The sequence below is a fragment of the Monopterus albus genome, unplaced genomic scaffold (genome assembly GCF_001952655.1).
Source record: "Monopterus albus unplaced genomic scaffold, M_albus_1.0 scaffold33.1, whole genome shotgun sequence".
NCBI lineage: Eukaryota > Metazoa > Chordata > Actinopteri > Synbranchiformes > Synbranchidae > Monopterus > Monopterus albus.
In genome coordinates this window covers 647,629-669,480 of record NW_018127913.1, presented here as the reverse complement: position 1 = coordinate 669,480, position 21,852 = coordinate 647,629, and the positions used below count along the sequence as shown (strand labels likewise).

At 41.8% G+C, this 21,852-nt stretch overlaps 1 protein-coding gene across 1 annotated transcript in view; it reads left to right on the top strand.

The window, feature by feature from the left end:
• LOC109958521 (nuclear factor of activated T-cells, cytoplasmic 1-like) overlaps positions 1-21,852 on the top strand; it is a 53,416-nt gene that overhangs the window by 20,937 nt on the left and 10,627 nt on the right. Inside the window, exons 6-8 of the mRNA XM_020597235.1 lie at positions 4,326-4,381; positions 6,321-6,453; positions 12,574-13,236. Of these exons, the coding sequence (XP_020452891.1) occupies positions 4,326-4,381; positions 6,321-6,453; positions 12,574-13,236 (852 nt within the window). The remainder of the gene's footprint in view (positions 1-4,325; positions 4,382-6,320; positions 6,454-12,573; positions 13,237-21,852) is intronic.

Here is a 21,852-nt window from a genome sequence, read left to right as displayed (position 1 = left end):
GTAGAACCACCTCAGCAACAAGCTGAAATATTGAGATATGTATTCCTTCTCAAATTTGAGCAACCCAGACCTTATCTGTACTTTTAGAGTCAAAGACTGTTTATGATTCATTTGGGGCTTCTACCTTAGGCAAGTCTGAACACTAGACAAGCTGGTGGATGCATTGTACTTCTAGCAGTACGTCTAGACAGCCCTTTAGATAACCTGCTTGTAGGCTTGTAGTTTTTGCACTATGGCAGTGTAAGGTCATCCTCCACTCCTGCTTCAAGCTAAAGATTAAAGAAGTGTGTGTTACAATATCATGTCTAATTAAGCTGCCATACTGCACCACAATTATTATCTACAATATAATAGTTGTAGTTCTAGATGGAGCTCTATTACATATCTGTAAGGACCTTAACCTCTCATCCTCATTCGCCATCCCCCATAAAATGAAGCTATGGCACATCTATGTATCAGGCTTATGGGAAACAGCTGAGACAATATCCAAGAAGATCAAATCATAATATACAGCTTCAGCTTTTAATGAGATTTGCTTGACTAGCTGAGCTGTATTTCTTTTATAAATTTACACAAGGATGCAGAGTTATACCTATATCATCCTGTTATAGGATAAAGCCTATGAATAGAACTGAACATTTGCCTCTTGCCCTCCAGTGTATTTTATTCATCCGGCAGATGCCAGTGTAGCGTTTTAGAAGCCAGCTGTGTAAGAAAGCTAGGTGTATGCCTCTGCTTTAGACACATCTATATGTACATCAAAAACCTCTGTTGAATCAGCCACATTATGACAGGAGGATGTCTAGATTGTTCTGTGTCCTCCACCCTTTCTTGAGACCTGCTGGGGCATGCTATAGAAAGAAAAATAAATCACAGAGAGACAGATGTTCTTTATGAGACAAGCCCTAAGGAATCTCTCAACCATGTGATACAAATAGTGATATATCTTGATGAAATGTTGCTTAGTGTTTGGGATTTGTGTCTTATTTGACTGCAAACAGTTCAAGAGACCCTGCACAAATACTTGCATTCCTCATCACTGTACATTTGATTTGAGGATTTGCAAGTTTTTATGACCTGAGCTATAACATACCATGGAGAGCACCCAACACTGCTGTCCTCTTTGTGAAACATATGCACCCCACTAATACTGTACAAATGTTAATGTCAGGAGAAGCCTCCTGCCATCACTCTCAGTCTTCAGATCATATTCAAACAATGCCACACAGCTGGAGTCTTGATAAAAGGATAAAACCTGACTTATGGGCGCCATCCTCAGCCTGCACCCACACGTTAGCTCACACGTTCCCTGTTATACACTGAGAATAACTTACTTCCTCACTATAAATCCTTCACAAATCTACTGTCAGGCTGTAATTTATATGGAAGCCTCTCAATCCAAAACAGACCCAAATTACTTCAGTTTCACTCGTCCTCAGACTGGCAGATGCCTGGGGCTTCAGAAGGGAAAGCAGCTGTACCTTCGGGATCAGTCACCCTTTATGGTTTTTCTCTTCATTGGACAACAAGATAATTGCTGTGAAAATATGTGTAAAATTGCAGAGCCATGGTTAGCAGTAGCAGAATGGTACAAAACTGGAAAATAAACTTGACATCTGTAAACAAGAAAGAGAGAAAAATACTCCTGAAAATCATCTCTGGAAAAGCGACATAGCTGCGAAATATGTCTGGGCTGTTTCAGAAGACATCCTCCGCAATTAAGCATATGAATCATATTTTCCATTCTCAAAAAAAACAAAAAAACTTGAACTCTCTTTGGGCAAGTGGAAGCTGTTGTGCACTACATGATTTTTTTGTTTGTTTGTTTTTTTTGAAGGAAAGACCATTTCTGGCATTCAGTGTAAAAAGAACATACCTGTAAGGTCACTATGAGGACAAAGATGTTACTACTCATCTATCTCAGGCTTTGTAAGAGAACATTAGAGGCCTAATTAGGATGTAGTAAATCCAAAGTGTTGACACCAGGTCTAGGACATTTACATCTCTAGACGTTTATCATTAACCAAACAGTGCAAATATGACAAATGAAAGTCTGATGCAGATGCAGCACTGAAGAAGAGATGTCTCTAGGAAGCCTCACCCTGATGTCTATTTGCTAGATAAATGCATGTGTTGTTCCTGATGTTTGCGATGGTGTTGGCCTTAGTGGATCTTATTTGCACCAGTGAGTCACAGCAATAGACAGAATTTTGGTTTACCTTACAGCACAAAGCCTAACAATAACTGTGTCTTTTTTCAGTGTCCATTCATTTCTCTCTATAACTGTGACTGGATTACACCATGACTTCTCCAGACACAGCTCTTATACCACCTATTGTTTTGTGCTTCCCCTTCTAATAATTCACGTCGAAGGTCAGAACAAAGGCAAAGGATACTGTGGTTGCGTGTGTGCATGTATCTGCATCTGTGTGTGTATGTGTGTGGGGGTGGAAGCTACGTGAAGGAGGAGGTGTTGCCAGGAACAGAAGCATTTTGCAGATGTTGCAGGGAAGAAGAAGTGAATGGAAAGTTTTGTGGTTATCAGTCGTACCATGCTCTGTGACTTGCAAAGGTATGCCACATGTGGTCCCATCTCAGCTTTGCTTTTAGGTTTGCTATGTCTGATGGAGCAGTCATTTAAAACTCTGGAGCAAAGTAATTTACAGTGAGAGGAAAGATCAAGAGGAAGGGAAGGAAAGTTTGAAAAACATGTTTACTAGTGGAGGTTGGGCTTGACATCGTAGTCTAAGGTTTCCCTCTTGGAGTGTCTCCCAGAGCGGAGGCGAGTGAGAATCCCTCTTGGTTTCCCTAGACGTAACATGAGGAACACTCATCCCTCTCGGCCACTGTCTCTCTCCCTTTCTCTGACCTTCTCCTTGTCTGTGCTCACTCTAATTGCCCTTCCATACAAACTTCACACTCAGGCACTTGACAGCCTTATGTGCAACTCATTCTTTCGGCCACATGCACAGAGTCACTGGCACCCTGCATCTATTGCCCAGTCATCCAGATCACATCCATCACAATAACGCACATTTCTCCATATGCAACTTTACTTTTTATTTCTCCTAGTTCAAATAGAAAAACCTTATCTAATCCATCTATGTCTGTTTTTCTTCTTTCCTGAGTTTTAATATGGCCATTGTGGAAAAAAGATATCTACTGATGTTCACTCTGAATAATAAAGCTTAGCTGACCACCCACCCCCACTGCCACAGCTCACCAGTAATAACCCAAACATGACTGTGACCCTTTATTCTTTCACTCTGCCATATCATGTGAAAAACATAATGCTTAAAAAAGGGTTTTACATCTTCCAGAGCTGCTGGACCTCTGCTATCAGTTATTTGCAAACTGATTCTGATTACCTTATCGGATGGTTTCCTGTTCCAGAAACAAAGTGCAGCATATTGCTGTATCCATAAAGGCAAGCTGCCACTTACAGTAGCAGTGCCACAGTGCCCATGGTGTTGCCTCACATGGTGCCACTGACACAGAGGCTCTTCTGTGACACATGTGTTTTGGATGTGAAGTTGTAATGAGTCACCAGACCTTAAAAAAATGTGGTACTGTGGTCAGTGCTGATTGCACTAGCAGAGCTCGAAGCATCTGTTTCCTAAGGTGTGGCATGAAATCACAGAGAAATCCCAAAGAATGTGACCTGACCTTGTGCAGGCTCCCAACAGCTGTAGCTCAAAGGCCTTTTATTAGATGGCAGCAAGAGAAACCTCCTCACCTCCTCACCACAACAAGAAGGAGATGAGAAGAAAGAGAATCAGACACTGCAGATTTTTTGTTCAGTTTCACAGAGAAAAGTTAAGAAAATAAATAAAGAAGGGGAACAGAAATAAAATTAGAAGTAAAAGAAAGAAAGAAAAAATATATATCTAAGCACTGATTTAATGAAAGGGCAAAAGTAGAGCACAACTTAACTAATTCTTACAGTATCTTAGTTTTTTGTGTATAAAATGTTTTTTTTTTAGTCCACAACTAAAGGTTTTCAAATGTTGAAGACTTATAGAAACCGTGAGTCCTCAGATTTTACAATGTGAAACCAGAAAACATTTTGGCATTTTTGTCTGACCAACAACTATCAATTATCAATGTCAATGTCAATCATTTGATATTGACACAATATTTCAATGTTACCCTGAACTAAATGCTAAAGGTTATATCACACTAACCCACATTAAAGGCAAATATGAACACCTCTTTACCAATATGAGCATCATCTGCAGATTATAGCCACCCTCCACTTACAGTCCATTCTGTCTGTATAATGATGCAGCCTTACTAAACATTGTGTGATATTCTTTTGTTGACAGATGGGCATCATCTGTGGGAGACAGAAGCCAAAGTTGATAAGGACTCCATCAAATCTGTAAGTGCTCCTCATTGACAGTCCCTCTGTCCCTCGACACTTTCTTCTTTCCTCTCCATCTCCTCCTCATCTGTCCCCTGTAATGATGTAAGCTTTGCTAAAGTATTACATGCTGCAACACAGACAATGAAGATTTGCTCGTGCAATACTGAGTGGAATTTTCACAAAATCTCCACACCCTCACAAACAGTAAGCACAGGCTGTCACATTGTTTTTGTATCTAACAAGCACAAAAACACACACACGGATTACAAACTGGAAGCATCCACACATACAGGAGCACGCTCCTGCCACACCCTGTGCAACATAGCCAGATGTTTAGTTCACAGCCAAATGTAGTAGTACAGTGAGTGGGACACCTTATTTGTGGTGGGATCATAGATAGATCAATAGATAGATAAATCAATAGATAGATAGATAGATACTTTACTGATCACGAGGGAAATTCAGGTATCCAGTAGCAACAGCAATAGTTACCATCATGCAGTCAAGAGTGGATTGCTTTTCGTGAGAGTCCTAATGAGAAAATAAACCAGTGCTCATTTTAGTGATTTTTAAGTCACACATTCAGATTCTGTTAATATAAAACTATGTGAAGTGGAATCATCAAGAGAGAGTAAAGCAAATGTTGTTCAGTGTGTCACAGAAAGCTGGAGCTAATTAAGAATTCACTGAGGTTTGTTACAGTAGGTCTGCTCAGTGCAGTGAGTAAAGTATTGGATCTTCGAGAACCTGTTTGCTTGTGTGTGATGACAGTATGTTTTGAATTGCTGATGTCTTTCATCAGTGGTGTCTCATTCCACCCACCTCCCCATTTTGTGTAAACTAACCGAGGCAATTTACACATGCGCTGGTTCTAAAATAAACCATGCACATCTAAACGCTGCAACTTGAGGGTGTTTTTCTCCTTGTTGTTGCTGTTATTTCACTCAGGTACATGACTTGGTTGCATCATAAGAGTAAATATGGACCTGTACGTCTAATTGGCCTGTAGGGCTGGCTGATGTGCTATGGCTAGAGCCTCAGATGCTGGAAAATTAGCGGGCATGCAAGGCTCGACTGGGGGCAGTGGTGTGGGGAGACAAGCTCAATAAAATATAAATACTGCAGTATGTTTATTTGTATATCTAGCAAACAAGCAGGGAGAGAACTACAAGAGAACACTGGCCTTCTTCTTATGTTGCCACCAGACTACTTTAAAGTGCTCCAGCTTTCCTTCCTGACTGTGTTTTTATTGCTGTCCAGGGTGTGCTGACTTTCATTGGTTAGGAAGGAGAGGAAAAGCTATGTGCACGCACACATTTAACACACACTAGCAGCCACCTGCATGTTTTCTTTGGCATCATCTGGACGGCAGACCGAGGCTGAGGACCTCTCACCTCCCATCCCCCACACCATGGCTCCCTCCTTCCTCCATGCACAACGGAGAGAGACAAAAACCTGCTTCCTGTCATAGTGCCCCATTCTGGGATGTTTAGACCCTGACAAGAGAGAGACCCACCCCAGGAATTAGACTCAAACCCTCAGACAAATTTATGTTCCCTTGTCAGAAAGCAAATAGTCGAAAGTTCATATCCGCCCAAACATGCAGAAGTCTGGCCTGGGGGGAAGGGGGAACGGATGAGCATATCCACAGGGAGACATGGCTAAGCATGCAAATAATCCGGATACCTCTGTCCTCTAGTGCTGGGGGTCTTCCTCAAACAAACATGGGCACTGGACCAACCTCACAGCCCAAACAAGCTCATTTAGACCAGATCCCAGTCTAGTCTCTGAGAAACACTAATGCTGCAGGATGTCCTACAACAAATTTACACTGGGAGTATGACATTAAATGAAATGAATAAATGCAACCAAATGACATTATTTTCTGAAGGTATCAGCAGCTTTCTTATCTCGCTAAAGTGAAATATCTTGTTGCATCTTATGTGTATTTTAGAGTACTCTTATTGTGGAGATCCCGCCGTACAGGAACCAGAGAATATCCAGCCCAGTGCATGTTAACTTCTACGTCTGCAATGGCAAGAGGAAGAGGAGTCAGTACCAGCGCTTCACTTACCTGCCTCCAAATGGTAATCATTGTAAACATTCCCCCACCTTTTTATTGTCAGTGACATTGAAAGATGCATGTGTTTTCATAGGCTGCACACTCCACATTCATCTATTAGGGTAGTTTTCCAGGTCTTGACATTCATTCATTACTACAGTTTACTGCACCCGTCAACATGTCATGTGAATTCTGTGGCCAGTTTTCAGTCAGTGTTTTTGATGTTATGCCTGGCACCACTTGGCTGTAGCCTGTGAGTGAGAGCAGAAGATGTGAGGTGTGTTTATTCTGTAGTGAGACCGCGTTCCCCAGCAATGAGGTGTACTTGCTGAGTGACAGAGCCTCCAAGCACTGCTGATGTAGATAAGTCAGTCCCCCAGCAACCTGACTTTCACACAATGCCCCCCACCCCTCAGCTCCCACACACACCTACAGATGCACAAAATTACACATTCACACACACACACATCTGCCAGGCAGTGCATTGCCCTGACAGTCATGTAGCAACCTGAATACCACACTGAGTGTCCCTGGCCTCAGTGTTTATAGATGGCTTTCACATTGGAATTTGAAGAATGTATCGGTGAGAGTGTAGAGAAGAGTTCAGCATGAAAATTATACTCTGAGTGATTGACAGTGTGCAATAGGCACAGAGTAAATGTATATGAAACATGTATTTTATCTTTAGTCTTTCCAAAGAAACCTGACTAAGTAAACTATGCTTCCCGTTTTCACATGGAGTCACAGCCCTTTGCTGTTGGCTGTGGCGTTTTATTCTTAAGCAGTCAGGAGGTCAGTGCCTTTCTCCAGAATCAAAACAACTTTTCTCGCTCTTAAACAATTAAAGAAGGCTTTAATGAATCTCACAAATTTCCCCAGCTGGTTCAGGGATTCCAACCAGCAACCTTCCCTTCACAATAACCAGAAAAATCCATTAGACTGAAGCAATGGTATCTTACTTTCATTGATCAGTGTCTAATGGGTCTCATGGTGCTGGAATAACCTGTTGAGTGTTAAGTGTACACCTGTTAATAAGGTGTGGCATTTAGATTATCAGCAGATATTTCTGGCCACAGAAGGTAAGTGACTGAAATTTTGGATGAGGCTCTGAGAGAGACAGGAGTAGAGCTCTGTTTGGAGGTTAATGATAAATAGATGGACGAATGCATTGAGGGTAATTGGAGTGATGTGGGGAAGACTAACTGTGGCCATATATAGCATATCATTTTCATATACTGTACTGGCACACACACACACACACGGATGTAGAAGCTTATCAGCCGCTACAGTGTGTCTCTAAGTAATTTCCCTGAGCATAAACACAGCTCTAATTAAAAGATGACTTGTTGTGTTCGCTCTTTTGCTGCCAAGTAGACTACAAGTACGGTGTGGACCACACAAGAAGGGCCAATGTCTTCTCAAAGGAGCATAATTAAGTCACAAGTTTTACAGCCAAAGAAATTGGGAAGCCCAGGCTTTTGAGTTCTATTTAGAGATTTACCACTCTTTAAAAAACACATATTAAAATGTGCAACATAGCATCATTCTAAAAGCAAACATTCTGCAATTAAACCAGAGAGCCTTGTATTATACTGTAACCCTGCTGAATAAAAACTGATGCAGAACTGCTCTGTGTGCAGAACTAAGAACTCATTCAGTGAGGAGACCTGGGTGATGCCAAAATGCACCAAGCAGAGTAACAACTTCTCTACCTACAGTATAAAAGGCTATATTATAGACAGGTGTATCATTACAGAATTTGAGTGCCATAGCTGTCATTATAAATGTTTCTAGAAATATAAATAGCAATAACTTATTTTTTTCTTATTCATGATGCTGGCTCACTGACTGGCAAGCATTCACAAAGAACACTGTATAAAGGTTATCATCAGTGAAACTGATGACTGTAATACTTTCATGTTTCAATAGTGCAACAGAGAATGAGGAAATCCTAGTGAAGCTGTTTGCTTTTGAAGGTTTCATTGTGTGTGTCAACAGAGAGAAACAGTCAACACTGCGGCCAGGTACTAGGGTGGGCTGGAGGAGGAGGACACCCACACACTTAAATACACACACACACATACACTATTGTCAACACTTTTTTGCTCACTCGTATGCAAAGACTCCTTCCGGCCTGCTGTCCCACTTCAAGCACAGTTGTGGTCTCTGACGCTGTTTAGAGAGAACATTTCTTTCACACTCTAGTGCCTGTTCATCTATATAAATGCAAACCCAACCCTTAAAATAGCTTCAGTTGTTTGAAACAGCGGAAGGATGAAACAAACAGTCTTTGGGATGCAGATGCTAGAGAAAAACACCTTTATTTTCCATTCAGGTCATGTGACCACCTTGTTATTCATTAATGCAGATGCGTTGTTGGCATCTACTGTGGCTCAACACTGATGCCTACATATGAAGAGCCAAACATATATTTTTTTAGCCCAAATCAAACATACAGTACAGTGTACTGTATATGTTTATGTAGATTTTTAAAATCTTTGTTTCAGTCAAAATTATAACATTATTATCAAATACAGTATTTAGTGCTGCTCTCACTCTTGCTAGCTTCAGTGTAGACCTCCAGAATCATTTTCATAATAATGCACTGTAAAGTTAAAACAAGGTTTGAGACATTTAGACACATCTCCTTAGAAATGTGTTATTAGTACTATGCAGTACAGTTGGTCACTGAGCACATACTGTAGATCAAGCCTCTTCACGAACAAAGCAGTCCTTCCGTTGTGCTGCACTGTTCAAAAGACCTTGACTGTTAGCTTTCCAGAGACATAAAGTTTTAGTTTTAAAGAACTTAAAAAACAAAGTTAAACACATTAAAAAGTACACAGTGGTTAAGCCGTTTTTTGCTGCTCATGAGTTATTGAACTTGAGGTTAAGCTGTCTGACCTTTGCTTTTGAGATGTACCATCAGCAGTATTTTGCGGTTCAAGCCTAAGTGCTTGCCTGTGATGCTGGGATGTTCAAACGTCCTTGTCTGACTCCCGGAATGAGCCTCACTTTTCCAAGCTCCCCTCCAATCATTCTTGCATGAGTAGAAACGTGACGTGTTGCTCTTCAAATAAGAAGCAGTTTTTTTACCAACCACATCAAAAAAACAAATGCCAAAAAAGTGCTGGCAGTAACTGAAGCAAAGAACTTCTCGGAACCCTTTTATTTTTACAGGCCGTTTGGAGATTTCTCTGTAATATCACATTCTATTCTTAACACAAATGGGTGCTGACCCCCACTCCACCCACCCCTGACTGGTTTGTGGTTGGAGCTGAAGAGGTCAGACAGAAATGAGTTCTGTGACGCATACAGGAAAACATCTCGAACCACACATTGTTCTTTTTTTTTTTTTGTAAATATTTGCACAGTCATGGTTTTCCAAAAACCGGACAAGGACTAGAATGGTGTCTGTCATGTCTAGAGCTTTGGGCTTTGTCAGACTCACCTAGAGTAGATTAAGGCCCACAGTATGCTGGGTGACCAGATTGCCCACACAGTGGGACATGGTGCACCAGGTACCTTTGAGTTAATGAACTACCACCTGCTCCATATTAAACATCACTGCAGATTCGTGCCATTCGTACAAGATGAGTTCAGTATTTCTGCAACAAGAAGATACCTAATATTATTTGCAGTGGCATGATAATCTCATATCCCAACCAAAGATCCTTGGAAATGAGGCTGTAAACATGTTATGTCCTAAAATCTCCCCTGTCCAAAAGCTTTATTATTTGCAGTGGCATGATAATCTCAAATCCCAACAAAAGATCCTTGGAAATGAGGCTGTGAACATGTTATGTCCTAAAATCTCCCTTGTCCAAAAGCTGTGTAGCCAGGGTAGAGGTGGTTTCCTTTGGAAGATAATTTAAAAATCTACATAAGCCATGTTTCATTGCCCTTCCTAATCACATACACAGAGACACACATACACACGCATCCCAGTTCCTTTTCTCTTTAGAGGAAATAGCGCTCAAGGAAATGCCCAGATCAGGCTCGATCAGTTTAAACACAAGCAGACAAATGAGAAATTGCCAGAGATGGAGACAAAACTATGTGGAAAGCATCAGCTGTCTGTGGAAATTGAAACCAGCTAAAGTTGGGACTCATCTAGTGAATCTGCTTTCCCAGTTCACATGCAAAGTGGAAAGGAGACACACAGATGGAGGAACACCTCTGTTTATATCTGCAGCAGAGGAGAGGGAATCTCAGAAAAATGTTTTGAAACTTGAAGGAAAGCCAATAGTCCAATGTGATTTGATTTCTTATTTCACCAGTCTTGCTCATAGTCAGAAGGCATATAGGAAAATAATGTTGACAACTTACCTCACAGGGGATGAATAACTTTACCTGCCCTAAACCTCTTTAAAAGATTACACTTTTAGTGAAGCTGCAAAGGATAAAGAACACCCCATCCCTTCCAAGATATTTATGTTGGTTATGTCATAAGTGGGAATTGTAGTGACTTGTTTCATCAGGTTTGTATTATTTTAAGAAGGGCAGACACAAGTTTGTTTTGATAACTTCAACTTTAACATCTACCTTCCTTTGAAATATTCCATGTACAACATGAAAACCATCATATCTTAAAAATATATATTTTAGGGCAGTTCTCTACACTAGCTGCTACCAATACATTTACAATATATCGGTTTTTAGAATGAGATTGATTTTAATTTTAGAGATTTTAATGTTATGGCACTTTTAACATCATCAATTTGTTTCAACTTGTGTGAGAGTGACCTTGCCATATGAGAAATTTGTGGCACTGTGCCTTTCACACTAAAGAGAATACAAGGAAGAGACAGAAATTTGTTGAATGATGCGACTGTGGATATGGAGAACACTATGTGACTTGCTTGTTATTCCCCAATCTACGGAGAGGAGGCCTGTGCATCATGGGACTCACCTTACGATGCGCTCCTGAACACCAGGCCTGCTCCCTGGGCTCTGAACACAGACAGAGCTGACGTAAATGTGCTCCCTGCTGCGTTATCACTGCAACACAGTTCAGCACCCCAGGGGCTACAGGCGCGATTAATGCCTTTTAAAATACTCCTACAAAAATAATAACATGTTGAAAAACAGCCTGTTTTTCATGTGACACATTGCTCAAAGATTTTGATGTGTACAAAAGCAGACAGATTAAACAGACACATTATTTATACTGACATCTGTGCACTTTGGAGTAAATGTCGCTGGAGCAAGTTAAGCGAACTTCTCTTAATGACTGGCGTCAAATGCTCCCCACACCCATTAACACTGTTTAACAATGTGTAGAAACAGTAACAGTGTGTCCATTGTGACTCAGAAGTATTTGCTATGCAACTCGATGTCTTAACACGATCCTGTTCATCTTATCCTGGCACAATCTTCATGTGTACTCACCAGTGAGCTTGTTCAAGTGGACCCATATACAATATTTCTGTTTGTGAATGTTCTAGATTCAGATTTTGATTAATACAAAATCTTTCCTGTTTTTAATAACTAGTCTTGACAGTGGACAGGAAGGATGTGATACCTATCAGTCAGAAGTAATCATGAAACAGTGCAGATGATCTGTGTTATATTAGGAATCAGAGGAGTGGTGGCAGGGTGATCAAGTGGGGTCATTGCTGAGGCCTAAAGCTCCTGAAACCAGAGGCAAAGCTCTGGAGCCCCTTGAGGAGTCCAGACAGCCTAATCAAAATCAAATCATCTCCTTTTGTCCATGCTCCGCTTTGAGCTTTGGGTCCTGAGAGAAACAATTATTAGAGTGTGGAGGAAACATAGGGCCCCGGGCTCCTCAAGCAGCAACAGCAGCAGCAGCAGCGCAGTTTTAAAGTCAACTTTTACTGGATATCAGAGCTGGAAGAGAGTCCAAAGAAAATAGGTCTTATTCATTATTAGAGCCAGCTGTGGCTTTCCACACTGATGACTCAACGGGTGGTGGTTGGGAGGCATGAGGGTTTCTCCGTTAGAGAGCTCGGCCAAGTTGACACTAAGCCCATATCCAGTGGTGGTTGTTTGGATTATGGAGGGTACTGTGGCCACAATTGCGCCTGCTCACTTCTTTACTCAGGCTCGCTCACTATGCCACGTGGATTCTCTGCACATTTTTTTTTAATATTTCCACCTTTCTTTTTTTATTTTTTCCCCCTAGTGCCGATAATAAAGACAGAACCCAGTGATGAATATGATTCTTTGGGGACTGCAGGGCTGGCAATGCATTCAAAACCCTACTACAACCAACCCAGGATCACTCCCATCATGCCCATAGCTGATCCTGATGCCTGCCTCGTTGGTGGCTACCCTCCCTGTCCACCTCGCCATGCTGCAATGCCATCGTCTTCACCCAACTCCAGCCCCACCCTGCATGACCTTTCACCTGTGGCATACAAGTGCCTCCCCAACAGCCCCACTCATGCTGCTCCACCAGGCCCCATGGTGCCCCCCATCCAGGAGACCCCTGGCCGCCCCAACTTTGTCCACCCAGCCTCACCAGACCATGGCTCTTCCCTAGGGATGCTCCATTCCCAGGGTAGCCCCAACCACCTCCACAGCCCGGGACCCCATGCTTATCACCCTGTCTATGCCAACAGCAGCCCATCATCCTCCCCGGTATCCCACCCTTCCACTCCCGGTGGGACTGCAGAGAGCCCATTTGTTCAGGCCTACAGCCCCAGTCAGGCTCAAGCAGCAGCCAGCTCAGCCCAAACTGGAGAGAGCTCACCCAGCCTGCTACCAGAGGATGCCAGCCCCCCTTCGATGGCCATCACTGTCAAACAGGAGCCCCAAGAACTGGACCAGATGTACCTAGATGATGGTGAGTTACCAGAAACAAGGTGTACATATGCATTGTTTGCAAGTTTGCATCAGTTGATTAAAGATAGGCATTTTTTTTTTCTAGATGGAAGCGCCTTTATATGAGTTCACAATCAACGCCAGAAATGGCTATTTACGGAGCACATTTAATTTATTTAACACCTCTTGCTTATCTGCAGGCCCCCACATGGGGCTGCACCTCACAGTATTTCCTGATGAAACTGTGGCAGCAGATTTACGTCAGATTTGTTTAATTTTAGAGCTGGCACATTTGTTTGCTTTTGCTGTAACCTGTGGTCCAGTGTTGTTGTCCAAGTGGCTGCTGTACTTTAAAACAGTAAATTGCCTTGATGGGGTTTTGAAACAATCTGTCAAAACATGAGAGAACTGAGGTCAGCTGGGGTGTAGCAGAACAAAAACAGCGGCACACGCGTAGTGAACCAAACTGTTGACACAACGACTAATGAAGGAAGCAAAACAATGGGTAGCGGTTTCCTGAACTGATCCAAACCCTCCCTCCCCCTACCCCCCTATATTTCTGGGAGGGATGCTGGGAGGCGGGAGGCAGAGGCTTTGTTTTCCCGTCTTTTCCCCACGGAGTCAGCACCATGCAGCTGTCGTCATCAGGGGAGACTGTGGGGTCACTGGTCTCCCTTTGGCAATGAAACTAGTCACACCCAAGAGACCGTATGGTCGAGTTTATTGCCTCCTGTGTCCATCTCATATTATGTCTCTCAGATCAACAATCTGTTATCTGTGATAGCAGAGGCTCCACTTGTTGTTATGATATACTATATATATACTGACAGAGCACATCAGTGGCATCATGCCAGTATAAAATGTTTAAGTCCCCCTAGCATCCTTATAGTGCCAGGAACCTTTTTGTTTAGTAAACTGATATAGTGTGTGTATGCTTGTGTACATGCATGAGTGTGTGCACACTTCACTCAACAGCTCTGGGAGTAGAGGGGTGATAGGCATGAAGGGACCAGGGGAGTTTGCTGTGGAACTGTAATTGAGTTGAAATGCAGTTGTCAGCATATCTGTCAGCTCTGATGAGTCCCATTAGTCCTCATCTCATAAACACGCTGCAGAGACAGGGGGGTGTCTGTCTGTTATCAGCTCTATAAACTGATTTCCAACTTTTTTTCTTTTCACTTTCCCTTTTTTTCCTCTTCTCTTGCCTTTTCTTGAGTTCATAGCAATGTGGCATGCTCCGGAAATCTAATTTGAAATCTCATTGTTTTAATAGTTAGGGCAGGCAGAAACTTTGATTTCAGCATTAATCGAATAAAGTGAAACTGTAGCTTTATTTGTTTTGTGGAGTATGTTTGCCAAGGGGTCCTTTTTCACACAGTAGTATGAAGATACACCAAGTGTACATAGCAGTGTGCTAAGGCAAAGTCATGTAACCTTGTTTCTCTCCCACACTACTCCATCCACTGTCACTTTAGCAGGCTCAATATTCCTCCAGCCCAGGGCCCAAATGTATTCAGCCAGTGATTACAGCTGCATTAGGGACGCACAGGAATGTGTATTGATTGACCGAGGACAGTGAAGCAACCCCTTGAAAAACCTCATTGTGCTGCCATTTTGCATCACCTAATGTCTGCACAAGCATCTGTGGTGAGCTCAAGGAGTCCTGGTAAGTGTGCGGTGGTAACAGCATACTCCTAGGCCCGGCCCTACACCGAACCCTTCAAATGACCCCTAAGATAAAATAATTAAGATCACAAGGTAGCTTACAGGTTGTCCCGGTCCCTGTCTGCACATATTACCACCATATGTTAGCGAGCTAGCGCTCTATTAGCTTACAGGTTGTCCCGGTCCCTGTCTGCGCATATTACCACCGTATGTTAGCGAGCTAGCGCTCCATTACAGAGGGAAGACGAGAGGATGACCTCACCACAGCAGCAGTGATTTAACGCCAGCCATGTAGTGTTTCTCCCCAGCAACTGGGGGCTGGTGATTTGGAGTCTGCAGGAGCAAACTTGATGTTCCCCAGGAGTGGAGCACCTCCTACGCTTGAATGCTGAGGCCTCCTGCTCTCATCAGCCAGAAGAAATGTGTCTCTCTGGCCAGTCCCAGATTTTACGCAGCCCCTGAGAAATCACTTATCAATGGTGGGCTACTGTAGTGCAAAGAGCTGGGTTAGTATGCAGGGAGTTTGAGATGTAAACCCCCTTGACTGCCATACACAGTCTCCATTGTAATCTGTTAAACTCTTCCCTCTGCTATGATAGAAGCCTACTAACTACAGTGAGGTGAGGATTCTGGTGTCTGCATTGTTTTATGTGGTGAGGCAAGGAGCTCTAAAGTGGAGCCGCCATTTTCACTCGCATGATTCAGTCTCCCTTTTACATACTTGGAGGTAAGGAAACAGCTTAGTAAGTTGCAGGGATGGAAGAAAGAAGAAGATGAAAGACCCAACACTGCTTGAAGATTGTTGTTGAGCTTGTTGGATTGTTGACTCGTTGTAAACAAAGTTTTGTGACATTTTATACTTACAGTATAGCCACTATCTGTACTTTACAGGGTGACTGTGAGCTGAACAACTGACAGTGTGCATAACAATGGAATATACAAAAAACACAATCTGCTGCATTTACATTTGCCTCATAACTAAAACAAACAAACAAAAAAAAAGCTGAAATGATGGCATGCTTTGTTAAGTCTGAAGGAGCATCATTCTGTACTATCTCTTGCCCACTGCCATGATTCCACCTATAGATATACAGTATGTGGAGAGAGAGAGAGAAACACACTCAGACTTGGCTTTTTTTTTTTTTACACAGACAATTTTGAATTGCATTGCATACCCTTTTCTTGGACCCCTGTCACTGGCATTTATAGGTATTTTGCAGTGGATGTATGTGTGTGTAGGGCAGAAGTCTTCTGGCTGTGCTAGGTGTTCGGTCCTGTGAGGCAGCTTCCGTGTGTCCTGTCTCATTAACTGCTACTGTGATGGGTGATATCATGAAATGCAGCAGCATGATGCAGCTCTCAGCACAGCAACTAGTGCTAATCAGAGGCCCAGATTTCTACCAGCTGCCTCTCTGGGAAACAGAGGACCCTTATTCCCAAAATAAGAAAAACACGGAGTGCAATGCAGCCTCTGCCGATTACTGATATTTGACATATGTGTTCTGATTGCCTTCTGTTACTGGGTAGTTTTCCTTGTGATTGTTTCCTCTTCGATTTGAGGTTTTTGAAACTATACCAAGCTTGTTTGCTCAATTTGAAAACAGAATAGTCTTCAGCCTTCCTTTCCTCCTTCTCTCCCTCCAACAACAAAAATAAGCATTTTAACCGTCCCAGGGATCTCTGTCCATGACTGATGCTTCTGAAGGCAACGCTCCGCTTTCAAGATGGAAACCTTTACACATCCTGGCAAGTTGCCCAGACCCCAGGACTCCACAAAACCCCTAATGATGATTGAGAGTATGTCCACACCATGCTAAAAACATGAAAACATGCTGAGTCTTTAACATTGGATTTGCCGCAAGGCAGGTTCTGGGATTGGAGTGGGGCAGAAGAGAGAGAGGATTTGGAGGAGTGTGTTCATTAATTTGGGGGCTGAGATGTCTAATGGGACTCACTAAGGCAGAGCTGCTCCTGTAACCTTAGACAGTATGTATTTGTGAGCACGTTTGTCTCTTATAGTGGGTAGCTTCAGTGTGATGTGGAAGCACTATAAGAACTGGTGACAGCCTATGCTTTCACAACACTCCATTTTTGACCCTGTGGCCTTTTGGGAGCAGGTCAAGCCCCAGCTAATAGTGTACAGAAACAAAGGCTGTCTTGTGGTTAAGTGCAATGCCAAGAACATAGTCTCCTTTTAGACACAGTGATATTGATGGGCACAAGAAGAAGGTGATGGCTTTTTTATTATTTATGACTACAGAGAGGATGTGGTTTTTTTTATTTTATTTTATTTATTTATTTATTTGTTTTATTAGTGTTGCTCTTGCTGCCTTCTAATATTAAGAATCATGCCTTCCTGGTAGCCCTTGACATGGTGGGGTACACCTATAAGTAAAATTTGTGCTTGCTTTTGATGTTTTATAGACACAGGAACAATTAATAGGTGGCTGCACTCTTGGATTGGCCTTTGAGAGTCACTGTATGGATCTACCACTGCACTGTTTGGATCAGCAATAGATTTGATTCAGTTCCTTCTCATTAGGATCATAAACCATTACTCTGCTGTATGAACTGAGCAGCTACGGCTCTTATCACCCATTATCAGATATTACAGACCTCACCAAGCACTTGAAGGAGTGTGCTCAGAAGCAAATGTGAAGATCTATGCACATCTGGTTGTGGTAGAGGATGTGTATGATGTTAATGAATCAGTTAGCTCATAAAATTGTGTTTCTTCATCTTGCAAACTTATTATATGTGGTCATACTGTATATAGCTGGAAAAGAGGAGCGTAGCCAACATAGGTACAGTAAACTAGTTAAAAAAAATGTGAACCCTGTAGCAGCACACAGTTCCTTCTTGTAAAAGAGATACCAGTCTGCTTGAACCTAACATGAATGTTATAATAAAAGTATAGTAATAGAACCCAGACAATATGCTCAGTGGAAGATGAATACCTTTGCAGTTGAGTGGAAGTTCTCCTGATCACCCTAGCACCTTCTGTTTCTTTTTACATCTCTTTTATCCCCGTCCCATTGGCTGAACAAAAGAGCTTTTAGATTCCTGGTAATGATCAGATTTTTGGTGCGGCATATATTATGAAACCCACTCAATTCTAGACACTGTTGTCCAAGATTGCTGGCATTTTAGCAAATAATTTGATCTAAGTGGTTACATATGAGAGTAACAGTGGGGTCACAGTATTGGTGCTTTGACTTTTTTGCTCTTTGGAAATTTATTGGCGATATTATTAGTTTTGATAAGTGCAGCAAAAATGAATGTTTGTGATTTTAATCCATTCATTTTATGCTAACTTTTGTGTGTGTGTGAGCACCTCAACCCTGGCAGCAGAGCTAAAGGATCTGGTCTGGTTTCAGTTGCTCCGTCATAATATCCACAGTCACTGAAAAAGAATGTGTCTGCTCAAAACCTGCAGCTAAGTTATCTAAACAAACGGAGATTTTTTGTGTCTGGGATCTGATACATACACATTTAGATGGAAGACTTTGATTCTAAGCTTTCAGTGGATTGTTTTGTGTATTTTGCCATAATGTAGAAATGACACAGATGGGCTACTGTAAAGATTTGGATCTTTTTTTTTTTCCTTTCATTGTTCCAAACTGTGTGGACAGACTGTCCCACTTTCCTTGCTCCTTGTTCAAGCCAGAAGTTATTCCAGTCTGCCATCTTGAAAAATGTCCCAAAGCTCTTATTTGATTGTGAGGGGCATCTCTGAGCAGACATGAGCCAGGATACATGAGGCCTTCCTTTGAGGAAGTCTTTCACTGGAAGACACACCCATTTATTAGAAATCTGTTAATGATTGGATGCTTCATCAAATCAAACTGACAGAATCATGTAGAAATATACTTCCATATGATATATTTACATAATTTACACTTAGTCCAGTTAACAATTTCTATAGAAACAGATATCACTAAAGTTGGATGCAAATAATTACATTTTAATAAAATATAAAAATGTGTGCACCATTATTAGTTATTATTATTTTTAAAATGTGTAAATGAGCAAATACAATCTCCAATCCAACAACAGTCACCATAGTAACTCTAAAGTCTCATTTCTCTAAACATGTATTTCCTTGTTTCTGTTTACTTCATATCTTTTCATTGCATTTGCTAAGACAGAAGAAAAAGATGCAAGTGAGGGAAATGTGGCTATGATTATGGGAAATGAGATGTAACCTCAGTGGACTTTATATCAAAGTCAGTTGCCTGGCATCAGTAGCAAAATGGACTTGAGTAGAGTATACAATCAAATATAGCAGTGTAAAGCCACAAGGCAGACAAGGTACAACATGTGCTTCCCCGTCCACAAACATTTTAGTCTATTCATTAGAGCTATATTCCTTTCTTTCATCATACGTCATCTATGTCTATGTCTAGTTTTTCCTGACAAAGCTGTTTAGGAGCTCGGCTTATGTGGCTCACATTCTGAGGTTTAGGAAACACGCATTGAAAAGCCACACGGATCACAGCAGGTCGGAACTCAGACAGGGCCTGTGGCTTGGCTGGGGTCTTCCTGTGTATATCTGTGATATCTGAGCTATTAACCCATGCCAGACACTTTTATTACTGAATCATAATAAGACAAATGTCAGTGTGGTTGACTGCTCTGACAAGATGATCACTGAGTGAGTCGCATTTAAGCTGTGATTCTCAATCAACTGATCCTTATCAGTGTTATCTGCTTATATTCTGGTTTAACTGTTTTTTAACTTATTTTAAAGGTCAGTATGCACTGTTGTCAGCAGACAGCTCACCATGTGTAGAGTTCAACTCCTTTTAGTCATGTCAGAGGTTTGCTTGTGATTTAAAGAACATATTGTAATTGTAACATTACACCACTACTGCATTTATCATGTTTCTCTGTGGACATAACTGGTCTTGCTGTGAACACCGCAAATACTAATTGCACAGTTACAGAAACCATAAATATGCCTTAAATCTAGGATGGTTCCTGCTGGCATTACAATTATGAGCACATGGAAAACTCATACAGCCAACACATAAGCACTAAACACCAAACAAGGACAGTCAATTTGCTAAAAGATATGTTTTTTGACTCTCTACAGGGAGTTCAAAGGTAAGGATCAGCTTCATGGCAGCACCCTGGAGTTTGTAGGGTCTTCCTCGAAGACACTTAAGTAGTCACCGACAGCTGTATGTGGTTCAAAGATGGGATCCTCCATTCGAACATAATAACCACACTGAGATGCTTCTCCATAGCAGCTGCAATGCTTTTGGTTTGTATTTAAGAGATGTAAATATCTGTGGCATCAGTAAACAGGAGCAGCTCTCCATCCTAGACCACTTAATAATAGGTCCCCATATGAAATTTGTTAGCTCAGTGAAATAGTATCCTGTAGCGACGGATGGCTACAGAGAAGTCTGAGCCAGGCCAGAGAGATGGGGAAAGCCGTCGGGTTTTACAACTCTTGGCAGAGTTTGCCATCTCCTCCATCTGCAGATGCTTCAGAAAGTAGAGGATGGAGAGGTGATTTGGGGGGGTGGGGGGGGATTGAAGACAGAAAGAGTAAAAGAGTGTGAAATAAAAATGTAGATATAAACTTTGAAAGGATGAGTCCCAGTAGAATCTGTCTTAAGACTGTAAACCAGATGTTCATCCTGGTTCAGTGTTACAGCCTACTGACAAACCATTCTAACTACAGGCATGTAAACATAAACCGGTAATGTCAAAATAATGAATATATCAAAAAATATTACAGTACCGTGCCATTATCAATCCATCTCACACTCTGTTTGTTCTTTTAGCATAATATTTGTCATCATAGTTAATGGCCCTAAAATGGAGAGAGCCATAAATGAAGACATGTATTTTAAGGCTTTATGATTTTGGGGTTAGGAGAATCATCTTCTTGTCCTCACATCCAGGAATATTCAGCAAGCATGAGAAGAAACAGGTCAACCATAGAAATACAGGAGACAGAGACACAGGCAGACAGACTAAGAGAAGGAGGGGAAAATGTGAGGTGGAAGAAAGTAGCCTGCAATCTTGGTGATTTTCCCTGGCAGCTTCTCTCATAGAATTTGTTCTTCACACACACACACACACAGAGAAAGAGAGAGAGAGAGAGAGAAAACCACCACACCACTCCTTTAACAGCTGTTAAAACCAAAACATTAAAAGTCAAATAAAGATAAACACCGCCTAAGTTAAAGATCACATTTTCTTCCTCTCCCACCAGTGACCGCTTGCAGTGCAGAGATTAACCAAGCAGTGGGTGAATGGCTTTCCTTCAGGGGAGGGAATGATCATAACCACTGAACTGTAAGTGTCCTACTGTTGACGTATGACCCATGGCAGTTATAAACCTCAACGGGTCCCCCGACTCTCTCAATTGTACTCAGCTGAGCTCAGTTCCTCTCAAAACAATGTGCTAACAAATACTAGGGAAATCCGTTCATGCTCAGTAAGCCTTTTTATAGTATTAGGCACTGAAAGATTAAATGATGAATTGATATGGTGGCACTACAAAAACCTCTAAATTAATGGCTTTCAGTCAAGAAAAAGCAAGGTGCTTTTCACTAATTGTTTAACTGCACTGAAATACCCCGGAATTCAAATGTTCATGTACTATTTTCAATTCAGTTCAATTTTATCTGTATAGCACAAACTCACAACAAAAGTCATTTCAGGACACTTTACATAGTAAGGTCTAGACCTTACTATTATTATTATTATAGAGGAAAACCCAACAAATCCCCCTTGAGCAGCACTTGGCAACAGCAGGGAGGAAAAACTCCTTTTAATGGAAGAAACCTCCAAGACCCCGGCTCTTGGTGGGCGGCCTTCTGCCTCGACCGGTTGGGGTGAGTGGATAGAGGACAGGGAGGAGAAAAGCAAAGCAACAAGATACAACAACAAACAAACACTGGTCAGGTTGATGTGGCCAGTGACTGCTCATCAGAAACATAGAGCTCCAGGGCCA